At 41.6% G+C, this 13196-nt stretch overlaps 1 protein-coding gene across 3 annotated transcripts in view; it reads left to right on the plus strand.

Moving 5' to 3' along the window:
- The window catches only part of ZCCHC8 (zinc finger CCHC-type containing 8), a 28414-nt gene extending 23398 nt beyond the window's left edge, over positions 1-5016 (plus strand). For all 3 annotated transcript variants that reach the window (XM_035016909.1, XM_035016911.1, XM_035016912.1), the window contains one exon: positions 280-5016. In XM_035016909.1, coding sequence (XP_034872800.1) covers positions 280-1064 — 785 coding nt within the window. In that variant the 3' untranslated portion in view covers positions 1065-5016. The remainder of the gene's footprint in view (positions 1-279) is intronic.
- Positions 5017-13196: the final 8180 nt, after the last annotated feature.

A 13196-nucleotide genomic window follows, 5' to 3' on the forward strand; every position in this document is an offset into this window, starting at 1 on the left:
CTGTGCTCTTGTTCCTCACTCAGCAACGATGCACACAGCATACAGATGGATTTTTCAAGGGGTTTCCCTCAAGTTCCCGGTGCCGGAAGAGCCTGTAGCTCTTCTTGCAGGTGTTCTTCTCAGGTGGTGAGGGTTGTGGTACCTGAGCCTCCAGAGTGTTCCCCTCGCCAGCCAGCTTATTTGGCCACTGAATCCCTGGATACACCTGAGTTCAAATTAGAAATGTTGGTAAAACCAAATGCTGCGACGACTTCAAGTATCCTCACTGTTTTCTTTCAGATGCGGAGGTCCCGCACAGCTCTCCAAGCAGCGAAGCTTTTCAGTTTCAGCCCCCATTGCCCCCCGGCACCCCTCCCCCGCTGCCACGGGGGACTCCTCCACCCATCTTCACCCCTCCGCTCCCCAAGGGCACCCCGCCACTGACTCCCAGCGACTCCCCCCAGACCAGAACAGCGTCCGCAGCTATGGATGAGGACTCGCTGACTCTGGAAGAACTTGAGGAACAGCAGAGGCGGATATGGGCGGCCCTCGAGCAGGCCGAGAGCGTGAACAGTGATTCTGACATTCCTGTTGACACACCTCTCACCGGGAACTCGGTCGCCTCTTCGCCTTGTCCAAATGAGCTAGACCTCCCTGTTCCAGAGGGGAGAACCTCTGAAAAGCAGATGATGCCTGATGAGCCCGAGGTACCAGACACTTGTACAAAGAAATCAGAAGTTGAACGTTCTCTGAGCCCAGATTCTGAGCCTACCTTGCTTTGTCAGAAGGAAAAGGAAGAGTCTGCTCAGGCGGACTCCAAAGATGCTCCTCTTGATAATGGCAGTGTTGTGTCGGACTGTGACATTAGAAACGGAGGCAGTCAGAAGCGCCTTCATGTGGACACCAGCCCTTCAACGGCCACTACAATTCATAGTCCTGTACCTGACATGAGCAAGTTTGCAACTGGAATAACGCCATTTGAATTTGAGAATATGGCAGAATCTACTGGAATGTACCTCAGGATAAGAAACTTGCTAAAGAACTCGCCCCGAAACCAGCAGAAAAACAAAAAGGCCTCTGAATAGCTGCTTGACTTAGCACGAAGAACCATTTAATTATCTATAACTTTGTGTTCTGTTAATTAGTACCAAGTGGAGATAAAATTGTTTTCCGATTTGTCCCTCCCATGTTTAAATCTATCCAAAGCTTAATTGTGGCCTAAAGTCAGGCCTGTTTTAAAGAACAGAAAGACTGGGCTTGCTGGTTTACTCTATTTTATTCTTCTATCGATAAGAACTTGGCGGGAATGTAAGAGCTGGTTTAGAGATGGTTTGCTAAGGTTTCTACTACTTTTGGATTGTGTCTGTCGGGAGTGATGGTTTTTATCTGTCTTTTGTACATTGTTTTCCCTTTCTACATTTTGCTAATTATCCTGTATATAAGTTTAATATATCATTTTTTAAAAGAAAAAATTCTAACCATTTTAAATTCATACTTCAACTCTGACAACCAAATGAGAAAAATCAGGGATGAGCAGCTTTACCCCATTTGGGGTATTTTTGTAAGTGATTTACACGCATCAATTTTAATAACACTTTTACTTTTTTGTAACTTCATTCCTCATATAAGTTTGCTATACAGGTATGTTCATCTTTGTGTACAAAGGCTTAATAAATTAGCTTTCATATACATAATCTAAGACTTTGAATACAAAAAAAACGATTCACAGTTAAATTAGTGTATACAACCCTGTAAGTTTGGACGTAAATTATGTGGTAACAAAGAAAATCTAGTAAAATGCAAGTTTGAGGATTTTTAGTGTTCTTTCAGCCTTAACTATAGAGACAGCAGAATCTTTTAAAGTAATTATTTTGAAAAAAAATGGAGGGCAGCTAACCTTTGTACAAAAATAACTTTCTAGATTTGAACCCTAAGATAATTAATACTTAGAAATAAAAGGTAGACAGAAACAAATGGCTTTTAATTGTCAGCTATGTAAGATAGTGCTGGACTATGTGTTTTGTCTTTAAGTGGAATGCCATTACATTGTTACAGTCTCGTCCCTGAAAATCAACAACTTGAACTTAGTCTCAGGTAGTGTGATCCTGCTCTCAGGCCAGCAGAGGGAGCAAACTACAACCATTCCAGACCATTCCAGATTTCGTTTTCTTCGTTTTGAGGACTCGAATAACCACATCTACTCTTCCATAAACAGGAAAGGGAAAGAAAATCCTGGGAAAGAGGCAGTTTATTTTCAAGGCCCTTACAGAACGTGCTAGAAATTGAAGAAAATGTTAAATACTTTTGGCTCTTCTCTCTGAGTGGAAGTATATAATAAAAGTAATCCTAGGTTACGTAGTGTTTTTATGTACACTGTCTTAATGTTTCTGTTAGGGGCATATAATATCACATCACCACATTATGTCTGTAACCCGAGGAAACAGGTGGCATTGAGAGGTTCCAGGGACTTGTCAGCATGCAAGAAGTGGTTGTTGACAGGCCAGTCTTCCCCTGAGGACTTGACTATTCCCTAAGTCATACAAGTAGTGAAGGGCTCCTGTGTGGACTGCTGGGAGCACCGGGGAGAGACACCTGGCAGTTCTCTCCTTAGCACGAGCCACAGGTCTCACGTTCAGGTGTGTGCGTGGCAGTCCTCCGTGTTCACAGTCCCCATACTAGGCAGGTATGGTTAACTTCATGTTTTAGAGGAAGTGCCTAAAACCGGCTGCTGGTAAATCACCCAGTGACCCTAGCTCCAGAGCGCTCTGACCCCCCACATCCACGCTTTTAGCCACTGGGCTGCCTCCTCCTCAGAAGCTCTAGAAAAGCCCTGGCTTCTCCAAAATTGGCTTCCATTTTTAACTTGTTCAATTACTTACCGAGGACACACTTAACGTAGTTCGATGTACTTTGGGGCCGTAGAAGGAGAAAATGATGGAATCTGCTGCTAGGAGCTTACACAGTAGCAGAAGACGATGGCTCCCTCTTAGTCACGAGATCCACGGAGTGGCCAAACGGAAAGGACAAGGTACTTAGACCGTCTCGGGTAGTGGGAGAAGCACCTAGGGAGGACTGGCTTCAGATTCACAGGGCTGTGGGTTCAAGTGTTTATTTGAAAGGTACTTAGAGAAACATTGAGCTAAGCCTAAAGGGGAGGTAGGATTTCCATAGATGAAGCGAGCATTGAATGTACAGGAAATGACAAGAATAACACGAGCAGAAACTCAAGAAATGTAGAGTGGTAGAAAAAAGGACTTTCAAAAGGGCCGTTGATTCATCGACACTGAGAACTCTTGTTTGCTATATTATGGGGTTTGAATTTTATTAGGGAAAAGGATCTGCTTAAAGATCTTTCGGTGACGAGTGACCTCATCCAAGTGGTATTTTAGGAAGATGAATCCTAAAGCAGAACTGAGAATGAATTGGAGAGAAGAGACATTTCATAGAAGGAAGCGTCCCCCAAATGAAAAGTACTTGCCTTAGGAAGGTGCCCCATTTTTAAAATCTGCTCGACCTGCTGTATTTGAGCATGATGGAAAGTGCTGGGCGGAACAACAGGTTGTATGGACTTGTCTGCTCAGTGACAGATCTCGGGGTGTGCGTGGGTGAGGTCATGAGCAAACACTTGTACTTCAGGATGGACTTGGAGCTGGGCCGGGGACTGGTTTCTAATCTTTGCCTTGGGTTAGAAGGAATGTGGATTATAATACGGGTTGCTAAAAAAGACCAGGTGTCATCTCCTTGGGCAGGTAAGTGGGAAAAAGGCACTGCCCTTACTCAAACCAAATAACTGATTTCTTCTTTCAAAAGCTTGCATTTCCTTAAGTGGTCAAAAATAGCCTGCTTTCTACCGACAACAGGCTTTCTTCTAGTTGGTTCTATTCTTCAAGTTCTCTGCTGGAACCATTTTGCCCGTCTGTGTCATACTTTGTAGCTTGTCATTAGCACGCAAAGTCAACAAGGGTGTTACAACAGTTTTAAATACCCAAGTGGTTTGTAAGGCATGACTCAGTTCCCGAGAAACTGATGTGTCCACACAACCTGTGTTTTTCTTCAGCAGTCAGGAAAGTCCTTTTTCCTTCAACCTAATGTATTCATTGATTTAATGGTCTAAATTCACTTTAGAATGTTCAGGGTGAAATTATTTTGTTGAAGTGTTTATAAATTGTTCTTAATTACAGAGCCATTTCTATTTTAATAAATCGGAAGTTTCTGAACAGGCATGTTTTGTGAATTACCAGCAATCTAGGCAGAATGTTTATGGAATATTGGAGTGGAGGGAAAATGTGACAGCTGTCTAGTCTAAAAGGGAATTATATATATATATATATATTTAGGCTCCTAAAGAAAGAACTGCATTTGGTGGGGGGGGGGGGGGGATGGAGGGAGACTGTAAAATTAAATTAAGCAGAACGACCTCCCTCCCTATTTATTAGTTGCAGAGCATGTGTTTGTCATTCATATTTGGATTTTGAATTTGTGGATTTTATAATTTAGAAAACCAGCCCTCTGTAAAATTCACATCCCATACCCTTCTACTAGCTGATGTTAACTGTCTATGCGTTAGGTTTAACTTCTAGTGAATTTCCATTTGCAACTACACCCCTTAGTAACTATTTAAAGTATATATAAAGTGAGAGACTTGATTTTTCTTTAAAATCTTTACTTTTGGAATTGTAAGCAGAAGGAGTAACAAAACCATCAATCTGAAGGGAAAATCTCCTGTAAAGGAGACCCACGCCATTTTTCTTCGTACAGTATAGAAATTTATTTTTTTACCAATTTTCTAAACCCCCAACTTTTTTTTTCTTTCCCCAAATAGAAAGTCTTCATTTTTTGTTGATTATAAATGTAATACATATTTGTTTTATAAATTCAAACAAAACAGTAGTATAAAGCCCTTTATAATCACAACTTTCAGAGAAAAACCATCGTTCGTGGTTTGGTATACCTTTTTCCTGAGCAAATACATGTAACTAAGAATTTTTAAAAATGTTTTGTATACGTGTGTTTCAATAAAAGTGAGATTATACTGTACTCTTAAGTATTTGAGATCTAGTTAATTCTTTTTTTTTAAGATTTTATTTTTGGGGGCGCCTGGGTGGCTCAGTCGGTTAAGCGACTGCCTTCGGCTCAGGTCATGATCCTGGAGTCCCGGGATCGAGTCCCGCATCGGGCTCCCTGCTTGGCAGGGAATCTGCTTCTCCCTCTGATCCTCCTCCCTCTCATGCTCTCTGTCTCTCATTCTCTCTCTCAAATAAATAAAATCTTTAAAAAAAAAAAAAGATTTTATTTTTGTTTGGGAGTGCCTCGGTGGCTCAGATGGTTAAGGTTTTATTTTTGTTTTAAGTAATCCTATACCCAATGTGGGGTTTGAACTTACAACCCCGAGATCAAGAGTCCCACACTCCATGGACTGAGTCAGCCAGGCACCCCTCCAGTTATTATTCTTGATGGCTACATGGTAGCACACCATATTTATTCAATATCGTTTATGATACGTTCGCTACAAATGCTGCAGTGAATATATTTTTTTAAGTTTTTGGTTTTGTTTTAGAGAGCGAGAACGAGCATGTGCGTGAGTGGCGGTGGGCTGGGCAGAGGGAGAGGGAGAGAATCTCCAGCCGACTCCATGCTAAGCCTGGAGCCTGATTCAGGGCTTGATCCTACGACTGTGAAATGGAGCAGAGACAGAATCAGATGCTTATCCAACTGAGCCATCCAGGTGCCCCTGCAGTGAAGTTTTGTTTTTGTTTTTGTTTTGTTTTTATTTATTTGAGAGAGAGAGAGTGCACAGGGGGAGAGGGAGAAGCAGACTCCCTGCTGAGCAGGGATTTCCCCCCCCCCCACCGCCCCGCAATGCCGGGCTTGATCCCAGGACCCTGAGATCATGACCTGAACTGAAGGCAGACTCTTTTTTTTTTTTTTTTAAGAATTTATTTATATGAAAGAGAGAGAATGAGAGTGAGAGAGCACAAGAGGAGGGAGGGGCAGAGGGAGAAGCAGACCCCCCGCCGAGCAGGGAGCCCGATGCGGGACTCGATCCCGGGACTCCAGGATCATGACCTGAGCCGAAGGCAGTCACTTAACCAACTGAGCCACCCAGGTGCCCTGAAGGCAGACTCTTAACAACTGAGCCACCCAGGCACCCCTGCAGTGAACTTTTTTTTTTTTTTTAAGATTTTATTTATTTATTTGAGAGAGAATGAGAGAGAGAGAGCATGAGAGGGGGGAGGGCCAGAGGGAGAAGCAGACTCCCTGCCGAGCAGGGAGCCCGACGTGGGACTCCATCCCGGGACTCCAGGATCATGACCTGAGCCGAAGGCAGTCGCCCAACCAACTGAGCCACCCAGGCGCCCTGCAGTGAACATTTTTAAAGGTAAATCCTTAAGTGGCTCAGTTGGTAAAGCCTGCAGCTTGATTTCGGCTCAGGTCATGGTATCCGGGTTGTCAGGCCCGCATCCACTTGGTGCTCTGCATGGAGTCGGCTTGAGATCTCTCTCCCTCTGCCTCTGCGCCTCCCCTGGCTTGTGCACACACTCCCTCTCCCTCTTTCTCTCTCTAAAGATACATATATAAATAAAATCTTTTTTAAAAAAAGTATTAAAGGTAAATCCTTTTGTTGTTGCTGTTGTTAAAGATTTTATTTATTTATTTGAGAGAGAGACAGAGCATGAGCAGCGGGGAGGAAGCAGAGGGAGAAGCAGGCTCCCCGATAAGCAATGAGGCGGATGCGGGACTCGATGCCAGGACCCCGGGATCATGACTTGAGCCGAAGTCAGTCGCTTAACCAACTGAGCCACCCAGGCGCGCCTAAAGGTAAATCCTTAAATATTTGGTAATATGTTTATAGGATGCATTCCTAGATTATCAGATTGGATATTTTATGGGTGTGTTTTGGCAATTTTTATTCTGTAAATTGTCTTCATATCCCTTGCTCATTCTATTTGTTTACTTAATGATATATAATAACTCTTGATTAAAATGTATATCTTTTTTTAGGTACACTGCACAATTATGTTTTTAATCTGTCATGTATATTTTAACTTGTTTATGATACCTTTTGTAGTAAGGAAGTTTTCAGATTGTTACCAGTCAAATCTTTGAATCTTTTCCTTCATGAATTAACAATTTTGTTATGATGTTCTATTTTCCAGAAGACTTTTTATTTTGCACACTCACCATCTGATATCCAATAATGGGGTTATTGTTGAAACTGATATTGAAAAATTATTTCTTCCCCAGTATTTAAATTGTGTGATTGGTAAGACTGTCTCTCCTTGTAATTCTCTTGTTTATTTTCATGTGAATAAGTTTATCAATTACTATCCACATTTGGTTCATATTATGACCTATATATGTTACTATATTTGGGGTTTTCTTTCTGAATAAACTGGAAAGACAATGTTGTCTTTCCTTTTATTGGATTATTTTTTCACATATGGATTAAATGAAAAAAAAAACGAAAGAATGACTGTAGCAGAATGCAAAAAATAATTTTATAATTTAAACAAATAGTTTTTGTAGCACTTTTTTTTTTAAAAGATTTTATTTATTTATTCATGAGAGACAGAGAGAGAGAGAGAGAGGCAGAGGGAGAAGCAGGCTCCCAAGGAGCAGGGAGCTCGATGTGGGACTCGATCCCAGGACCCTGGGATCATGACCTGAGCCGAAGGCAGACGCTTAACCATCTGAGCCACCCAGGCGCCCTAATTTTATAATTTAACCAAAAAACCAGATCATCCAAAAAAATAGAAGAATTCTAATCCTTTTATTATATTTTATTTATTTATTTATTTATTAGATTTTTAAAAATTTATTCATTTGAAAAGGAAAGAGACAGCACAAGCAGGGGGAGAGGCAGAGGCAGAGGGAGAAACAGACTCCCCACTGAGCAGGGAGCCCGACATGGGGCTCGATCCCAGGACCTGGAGATCATGACTTGAGCCAAAGGCAGATGCTTAACCATCTGAGCCACCCAGGTGCCCCCTATTGTGTTTTATTTTTAATAAAATTTATATGGTAATGGGAAATTTTATATATCACAAATTCTAGATATCAGAAATGCATTTTTTAAACAATTAAGTATCAATGATCTGGCTATATTTGGAATTTTTATAATACAAGGAATTACAGAAAATGCAAGAGGTTTAACCCTGACTCAGCTTTCTATCATTCAAGACAGCTGAGATTGCACCTCTCTAGGGGTGACATCATACCAGAATGAGGTCTTAGTGTTTTCAGTGGCGGAGGCTAGTCCATTAGTCAGAAGCAAGAATGACAAATGAAACTGGATTAGGACAGGTTGTGGGATTAGACCCAGAGCAGATTTCTCACGGGCTCCTAACAAGTTTCTCTTTGTTCCTACCACGTGCCTTCCATGCCTGTCCTGATCTGTGGTTCCCTAAACCAGTTACAGTTCTATTCGTTGCACTGGTCCAGTGTAAAGTCTTCATATTCTAACACACGGGGAACTACTGCGACCCCACTGTATGAGGGTGGTTGAAACCTAATATGGTTTCATGACTTACAGCCTCAGGGATGAATACAGGGGTCACAGGCATATGAGAGGAGCAGAATGTGTTGCCTACATTCGTAACTGAGAGAAAGGTAAAGTTCTTCCGAATTCTCTCCGAAAGGCTTATGGACTCACCGGGAAGAACCTGGCATTAGACACCCAGAGGAGAGGTTTCTCAGGCCCTTGCAGGGCATTGGCTCCAGCTATTTCCGCCGCCTGGCCATTTTTCTCCTGAAATCCAGTTGGCTGAGGCCCTCATCACCGTGAAGTGTGGGCTAATATCTCATCTCAGTGAGACTACCCTAACCACCTGGTTGAAAACTCCACACACACACACCCCACCACCAAATTGCTCCTGACGTCCCTTGATCTACTCTCTCTTTTCCATAGCATGTTTCACTCTCTAACATATTACATAATTCCTTACGGTGTATCATCTGCCTTCCCCAACTAGAATTTCAGTTAGACAAGGCAAGGATCTCTCAGTCTACTGATATGTCCCATGTGCCTAAAACAGTGCCTGGCACATTAGTAAATGCTCAATGAAATTTTTTAAATTTTTTTAAGTGGTTCTTTTTTTTTTTAAGATTTTATTTATTTATGGGGGAGGGGAGAAGCAGAGCGAGAGGGACAAGCAGACTCTGCTCTGAGCACAGAGCCCAACATGGGGCTCGATCCCACAACCCTGAGATCATGACCTGAGCCCCAACCAAGAGTCGGACACTTTAACCAACTGAGCCACCCAGGCGCCCCAAAGTTTTGTTGATTAAGTGACTAGATTTGAAAGTTGAAACATCCCACCTGTTTATGATAATAGAGACTGGCTAACACCCTGGTAGAGACGTAGACTCATGTGCAGGTATGAGTTTGAATTTTGACCTTAGTCCCTGTGAACTCAGGAGTTTCTGTGTGTCATCCTCACTTAAGTGTCCTTCAGCATGAACTGCATTTCATTTTTGGTGAACCAAAGCAATTTCCTAATCTCATTCTTTATTCTGATATTCAGAGCAAAATTATCATCATATTTAATATGCTTTGTGTGACTGATTCACTCCTGGGTATATATTTATCTGGTGTATAGGCAGACGTAAGCCTCGTTGTACTCTTACGAAGAAGTTGTGGGGCGCCTGGGTGGCTCAGTCAGTTAAATGGCCAACTCTTGATTTGGCTCAAGTCATGATCTCAGGGTCATGAGATCAAGCTCTGCACTGGGCATGGAGCCTGCTTGAGATTTTCTCTCTCCCTCTCCCTCTGCCCCTCCCCCCCCCACGTGCTTGCTTTCTCCCTCTCAAAAAAAAAAAAGGTTGTAACCAAGTGTATTTACAAAGGAATACTTAAATTAACTGCAGGCACAAAACATAATTGATCTACTGAATATTCACCGGTTATGACGGGAATGGGTTGTGTTGATTTCCTAGTTGATTGTTTTCTCATGAGGTGGTGTTGAATTTTGTCAGATACCTCTACTGTATTGAGATCATTGGTAGTTTTTGTCCTTTATTCTCTTGATATAGTGTATCCCATTAATTGATTTTCAGATGTTAAGTCAACTTTGCATTCTTGGGATAAATACCATTTGATCATAATGTATAATCCTTTTTCTATATTGGTAGATTCAATTTGCTAGTTTTTTGTGGAAGATTTTACGTCTATGTTCATAAAGATACTGGGGTATGGTTTTTTGTTGAATTGATTTTTTTAAAGTTTATTTATTTAAGTAATCTCTAAAACCCAACATTGGGCTCGAACTCACCACTCCAAGATCAAGAGTTGCATGCTCCTCCAACTGAGCCAGCCAGGTGCCCCTGTTGTATTGATTGTTTTTTTTAAAAGATTTTATTTATTTATTTATTTATTTATTTATTTATTTATTTGTCAGAGAGAGAGAGAGCTCATGACCAGGGGGTGGGGCAGAGGGAGAAGCAGACTCCCCGTTGAGCAAAGAGCCTGATGTGGGACTCGATCTCAGGACTCTGAGTCCAAGGCAGATGCTTAACTGACTGAGCCACCCAGGCATCCCATGTTGTATTGATTTTTAAAGTACAAGGAAGATTAGTAAGTTTGTGGGTAGTAATCCAATTATCTGAGAACTTATATCCTTGAACAATTTTTAAAAAATAACTTTTCTTATCCTTTCATTATTCTGAGTTATTATTAATCCTAAGGGCAAGGATATGTTCCACTCCTAGTATAAAGTGATCATATATACATGCAAAGGGCACCTAGTAAATTTATTTCTAAATTTCACATACTTACTATCTAATTTAATTGATTATTTAAGTTCTTTAACTTTCAACTAATTTTACCTCAAATTATGCTTTCTGGGCATGTTACTTCTTTTTTTTTTTTTTTTTTTTTTTTTAAGATTTCATTTTTAACTACTCTATACACCCAGTGTGGGGCTCAAACTTATGACCCCAAGATCAAGAGATGCGTGCTCCTCCCAACTGAGCCAGCTAGGCACCCCATGCTTAATGATATATTAAAGATTGTGTCTGTGGAAGTTATCTTTCGCTGAGTGACAGATGATCCCAAAACTTAGTGTCTTATAACATCAATAATTTATTATTTCTCATGATTCTGTAGGTTGGCTGGGCAGTTCTGCTCATCCTACTTAGATTCACGCATGAGGTTGCATTCATTTGGTAGCTCGACTGGGCCCCTCTTTCCATGTGGTCTAACATCATTTGGTTGTCTAGACTGAGCTTATTTATAAGTAGCAAAAGCATTTCAGGAAGGCAAAAACAGACACCACAGGCCTCTTGAGGCCTAGACTGTAAAATCCACACAGTATCACTTTCACCACATTCAATTGCAAGTCAGCAAGACCAGCTCAGATCCCACCTCTTGAGGACTTGAGCTGCAAAGTACTGTGGCTATTTTTTCAAAATCTACTACTATGCAGATTTCAAGCAAAGTATTGTAAGTCCCTTCAGTTCTTTGAGAATTTTCATGCATCAGGTAATCACTTAGTATAATCTGTATTCTTGCACTATGAGAACTTTTTTTTTTTAAGATTTTATTTATTTATTCATGAGAGACAGACAGAGAGAGGCAGAGGGAGAAGCAGGCTCCCAAGGAGCAGGGAGCTCGATGCGGGACTCGATCCCAGGACCCTGAGATCATGACCTGAGCCAAAGGCAGACGCTTAACCATCTGAGCCACCCAGGCGCCCAAATTAATAAAATCTTAAAAAATAAATAAAATCAGAAATCACTGAGATAACAACGACAAATAGTAATGTTAACAAACCAACCTAATTTTAGTGCACTGAAGTTTTAAAACACTCTACTCTTATCCATTTGGCCTACAAGAACAGATCTCTCTTCCAAGGAATTGTTATATTATTGGCCCAAAGTACCATATTCAAGTTTAACATTGTATATTTTTGTGTCACAGGGTTCATGATAACTAATAGTCATTGGTTTGATAAAATTCAAAGTTGGCACAAATTGAATCCTATGCATATGAATAAGATAGGAGATGGAAGGGGCACCTGGATGGCTCAGTTGGTTAAGCATCCGACTGGATTTGGGCTCTGGTCATGAGCTCAGGGTTGTGAGATCAAGCCCCCTGTTGGGCTCCTCACTGGACCCCCAAGACCCCATTATACAGAGAGGAATAAGACCTCTCGCCCCCAGAGGAAAGAGAAAGCACATGATTAACTACTAGATGAGGCAGAACATGGTAAAAATCCTATGGTCACTATAGAGTACGACTGAAAATTTAAAGTAGGCTGAGAATACTACCACCTAATCAGAATGCCCTTGACTTAGGTCAAATAGAGATGAGAAGCCCAAGAATAACCTCAGAAAAAGATTAAACTTCCTGAGGCCATAATACAGTGGACGATAAGCTTGTTGAAATAAACATCTTTAGCAATTGGAATTGGTCGTTGGATACTGGGTGCTGGGCTGCATTCCTGGATAATATCCTGAGAGGGGATATACATAGTTGGTGCCAGAATCAGAGTCCATTTAACTTACATTTGAAGATGTTACCACTGACTTACCCACTGTACGGGGTTGAATAGTGTCCCCGCCCTCCCCCATTCATGTGATCCAGAAACTCAGCAGGTGACATTATTTAGAAATAGGGTGGTTGCAGCTATATTTGGTTAAGATGAGGTCATACTGGAAGAGAGTGGGCCTTTAATCCAATATGACTGATGTCCTTATAAGAAGGAAATTCGGACATAAAGACAAAGACACACAGGGAGGAGGCCATGTGAAGATGGAGGCAGGGATTGGCATGATGTGTCTACGAGAAATGCCAACAGATAGCAGAAGCAGAAGAGAGGCATGGAGCAGATTATCTCTCAGAGAGCCCATAAGGAATTCACCTTGCCGACTTCCTGCTTCCAGACTATGATAGGATAAGTGTCTGCGTTTAAGCTACCCAGTTTGTTGTACTTTTTACAGCAGCCCCAGGAGACTAATACAGTTAGTTGATCAGCATGCCTACAGACTTCCATTATCAGGGATCCACGATCCTCCGCTGTTGGTGCTCTGCCAGTCACAAGTAGTTTTCCATTTGGGGTCAGTATAATGATTGCAGCTCCAGCCATCATGTCTGCATTCCAGCCAGTGTGAAGTAGAGAAGAAAGGCAAGGGGTTGCTCTCTTCCTTTAAGAACCCTTCCAGAAGTTACACAGGCCACTTCAGCTAGGCCAGAACTTAGTCTCATGGCCACACCTTAC

This window comes from Mirounga leonina, unplaced genomic scaffold (assembly GCF_011800145.1).
Source record: "Mirounga leonina isolate KUSES-001 unplaced genomic scaffold, KU_Mleo_1.0 Mir_171, whole genome shotgun sequence".
Lineage (NCBI taxonomy): Eukaryota > Metazoa > Chordata > Mammalia > Carnivora > Phocidae > Mirounga > Mirounga leonina.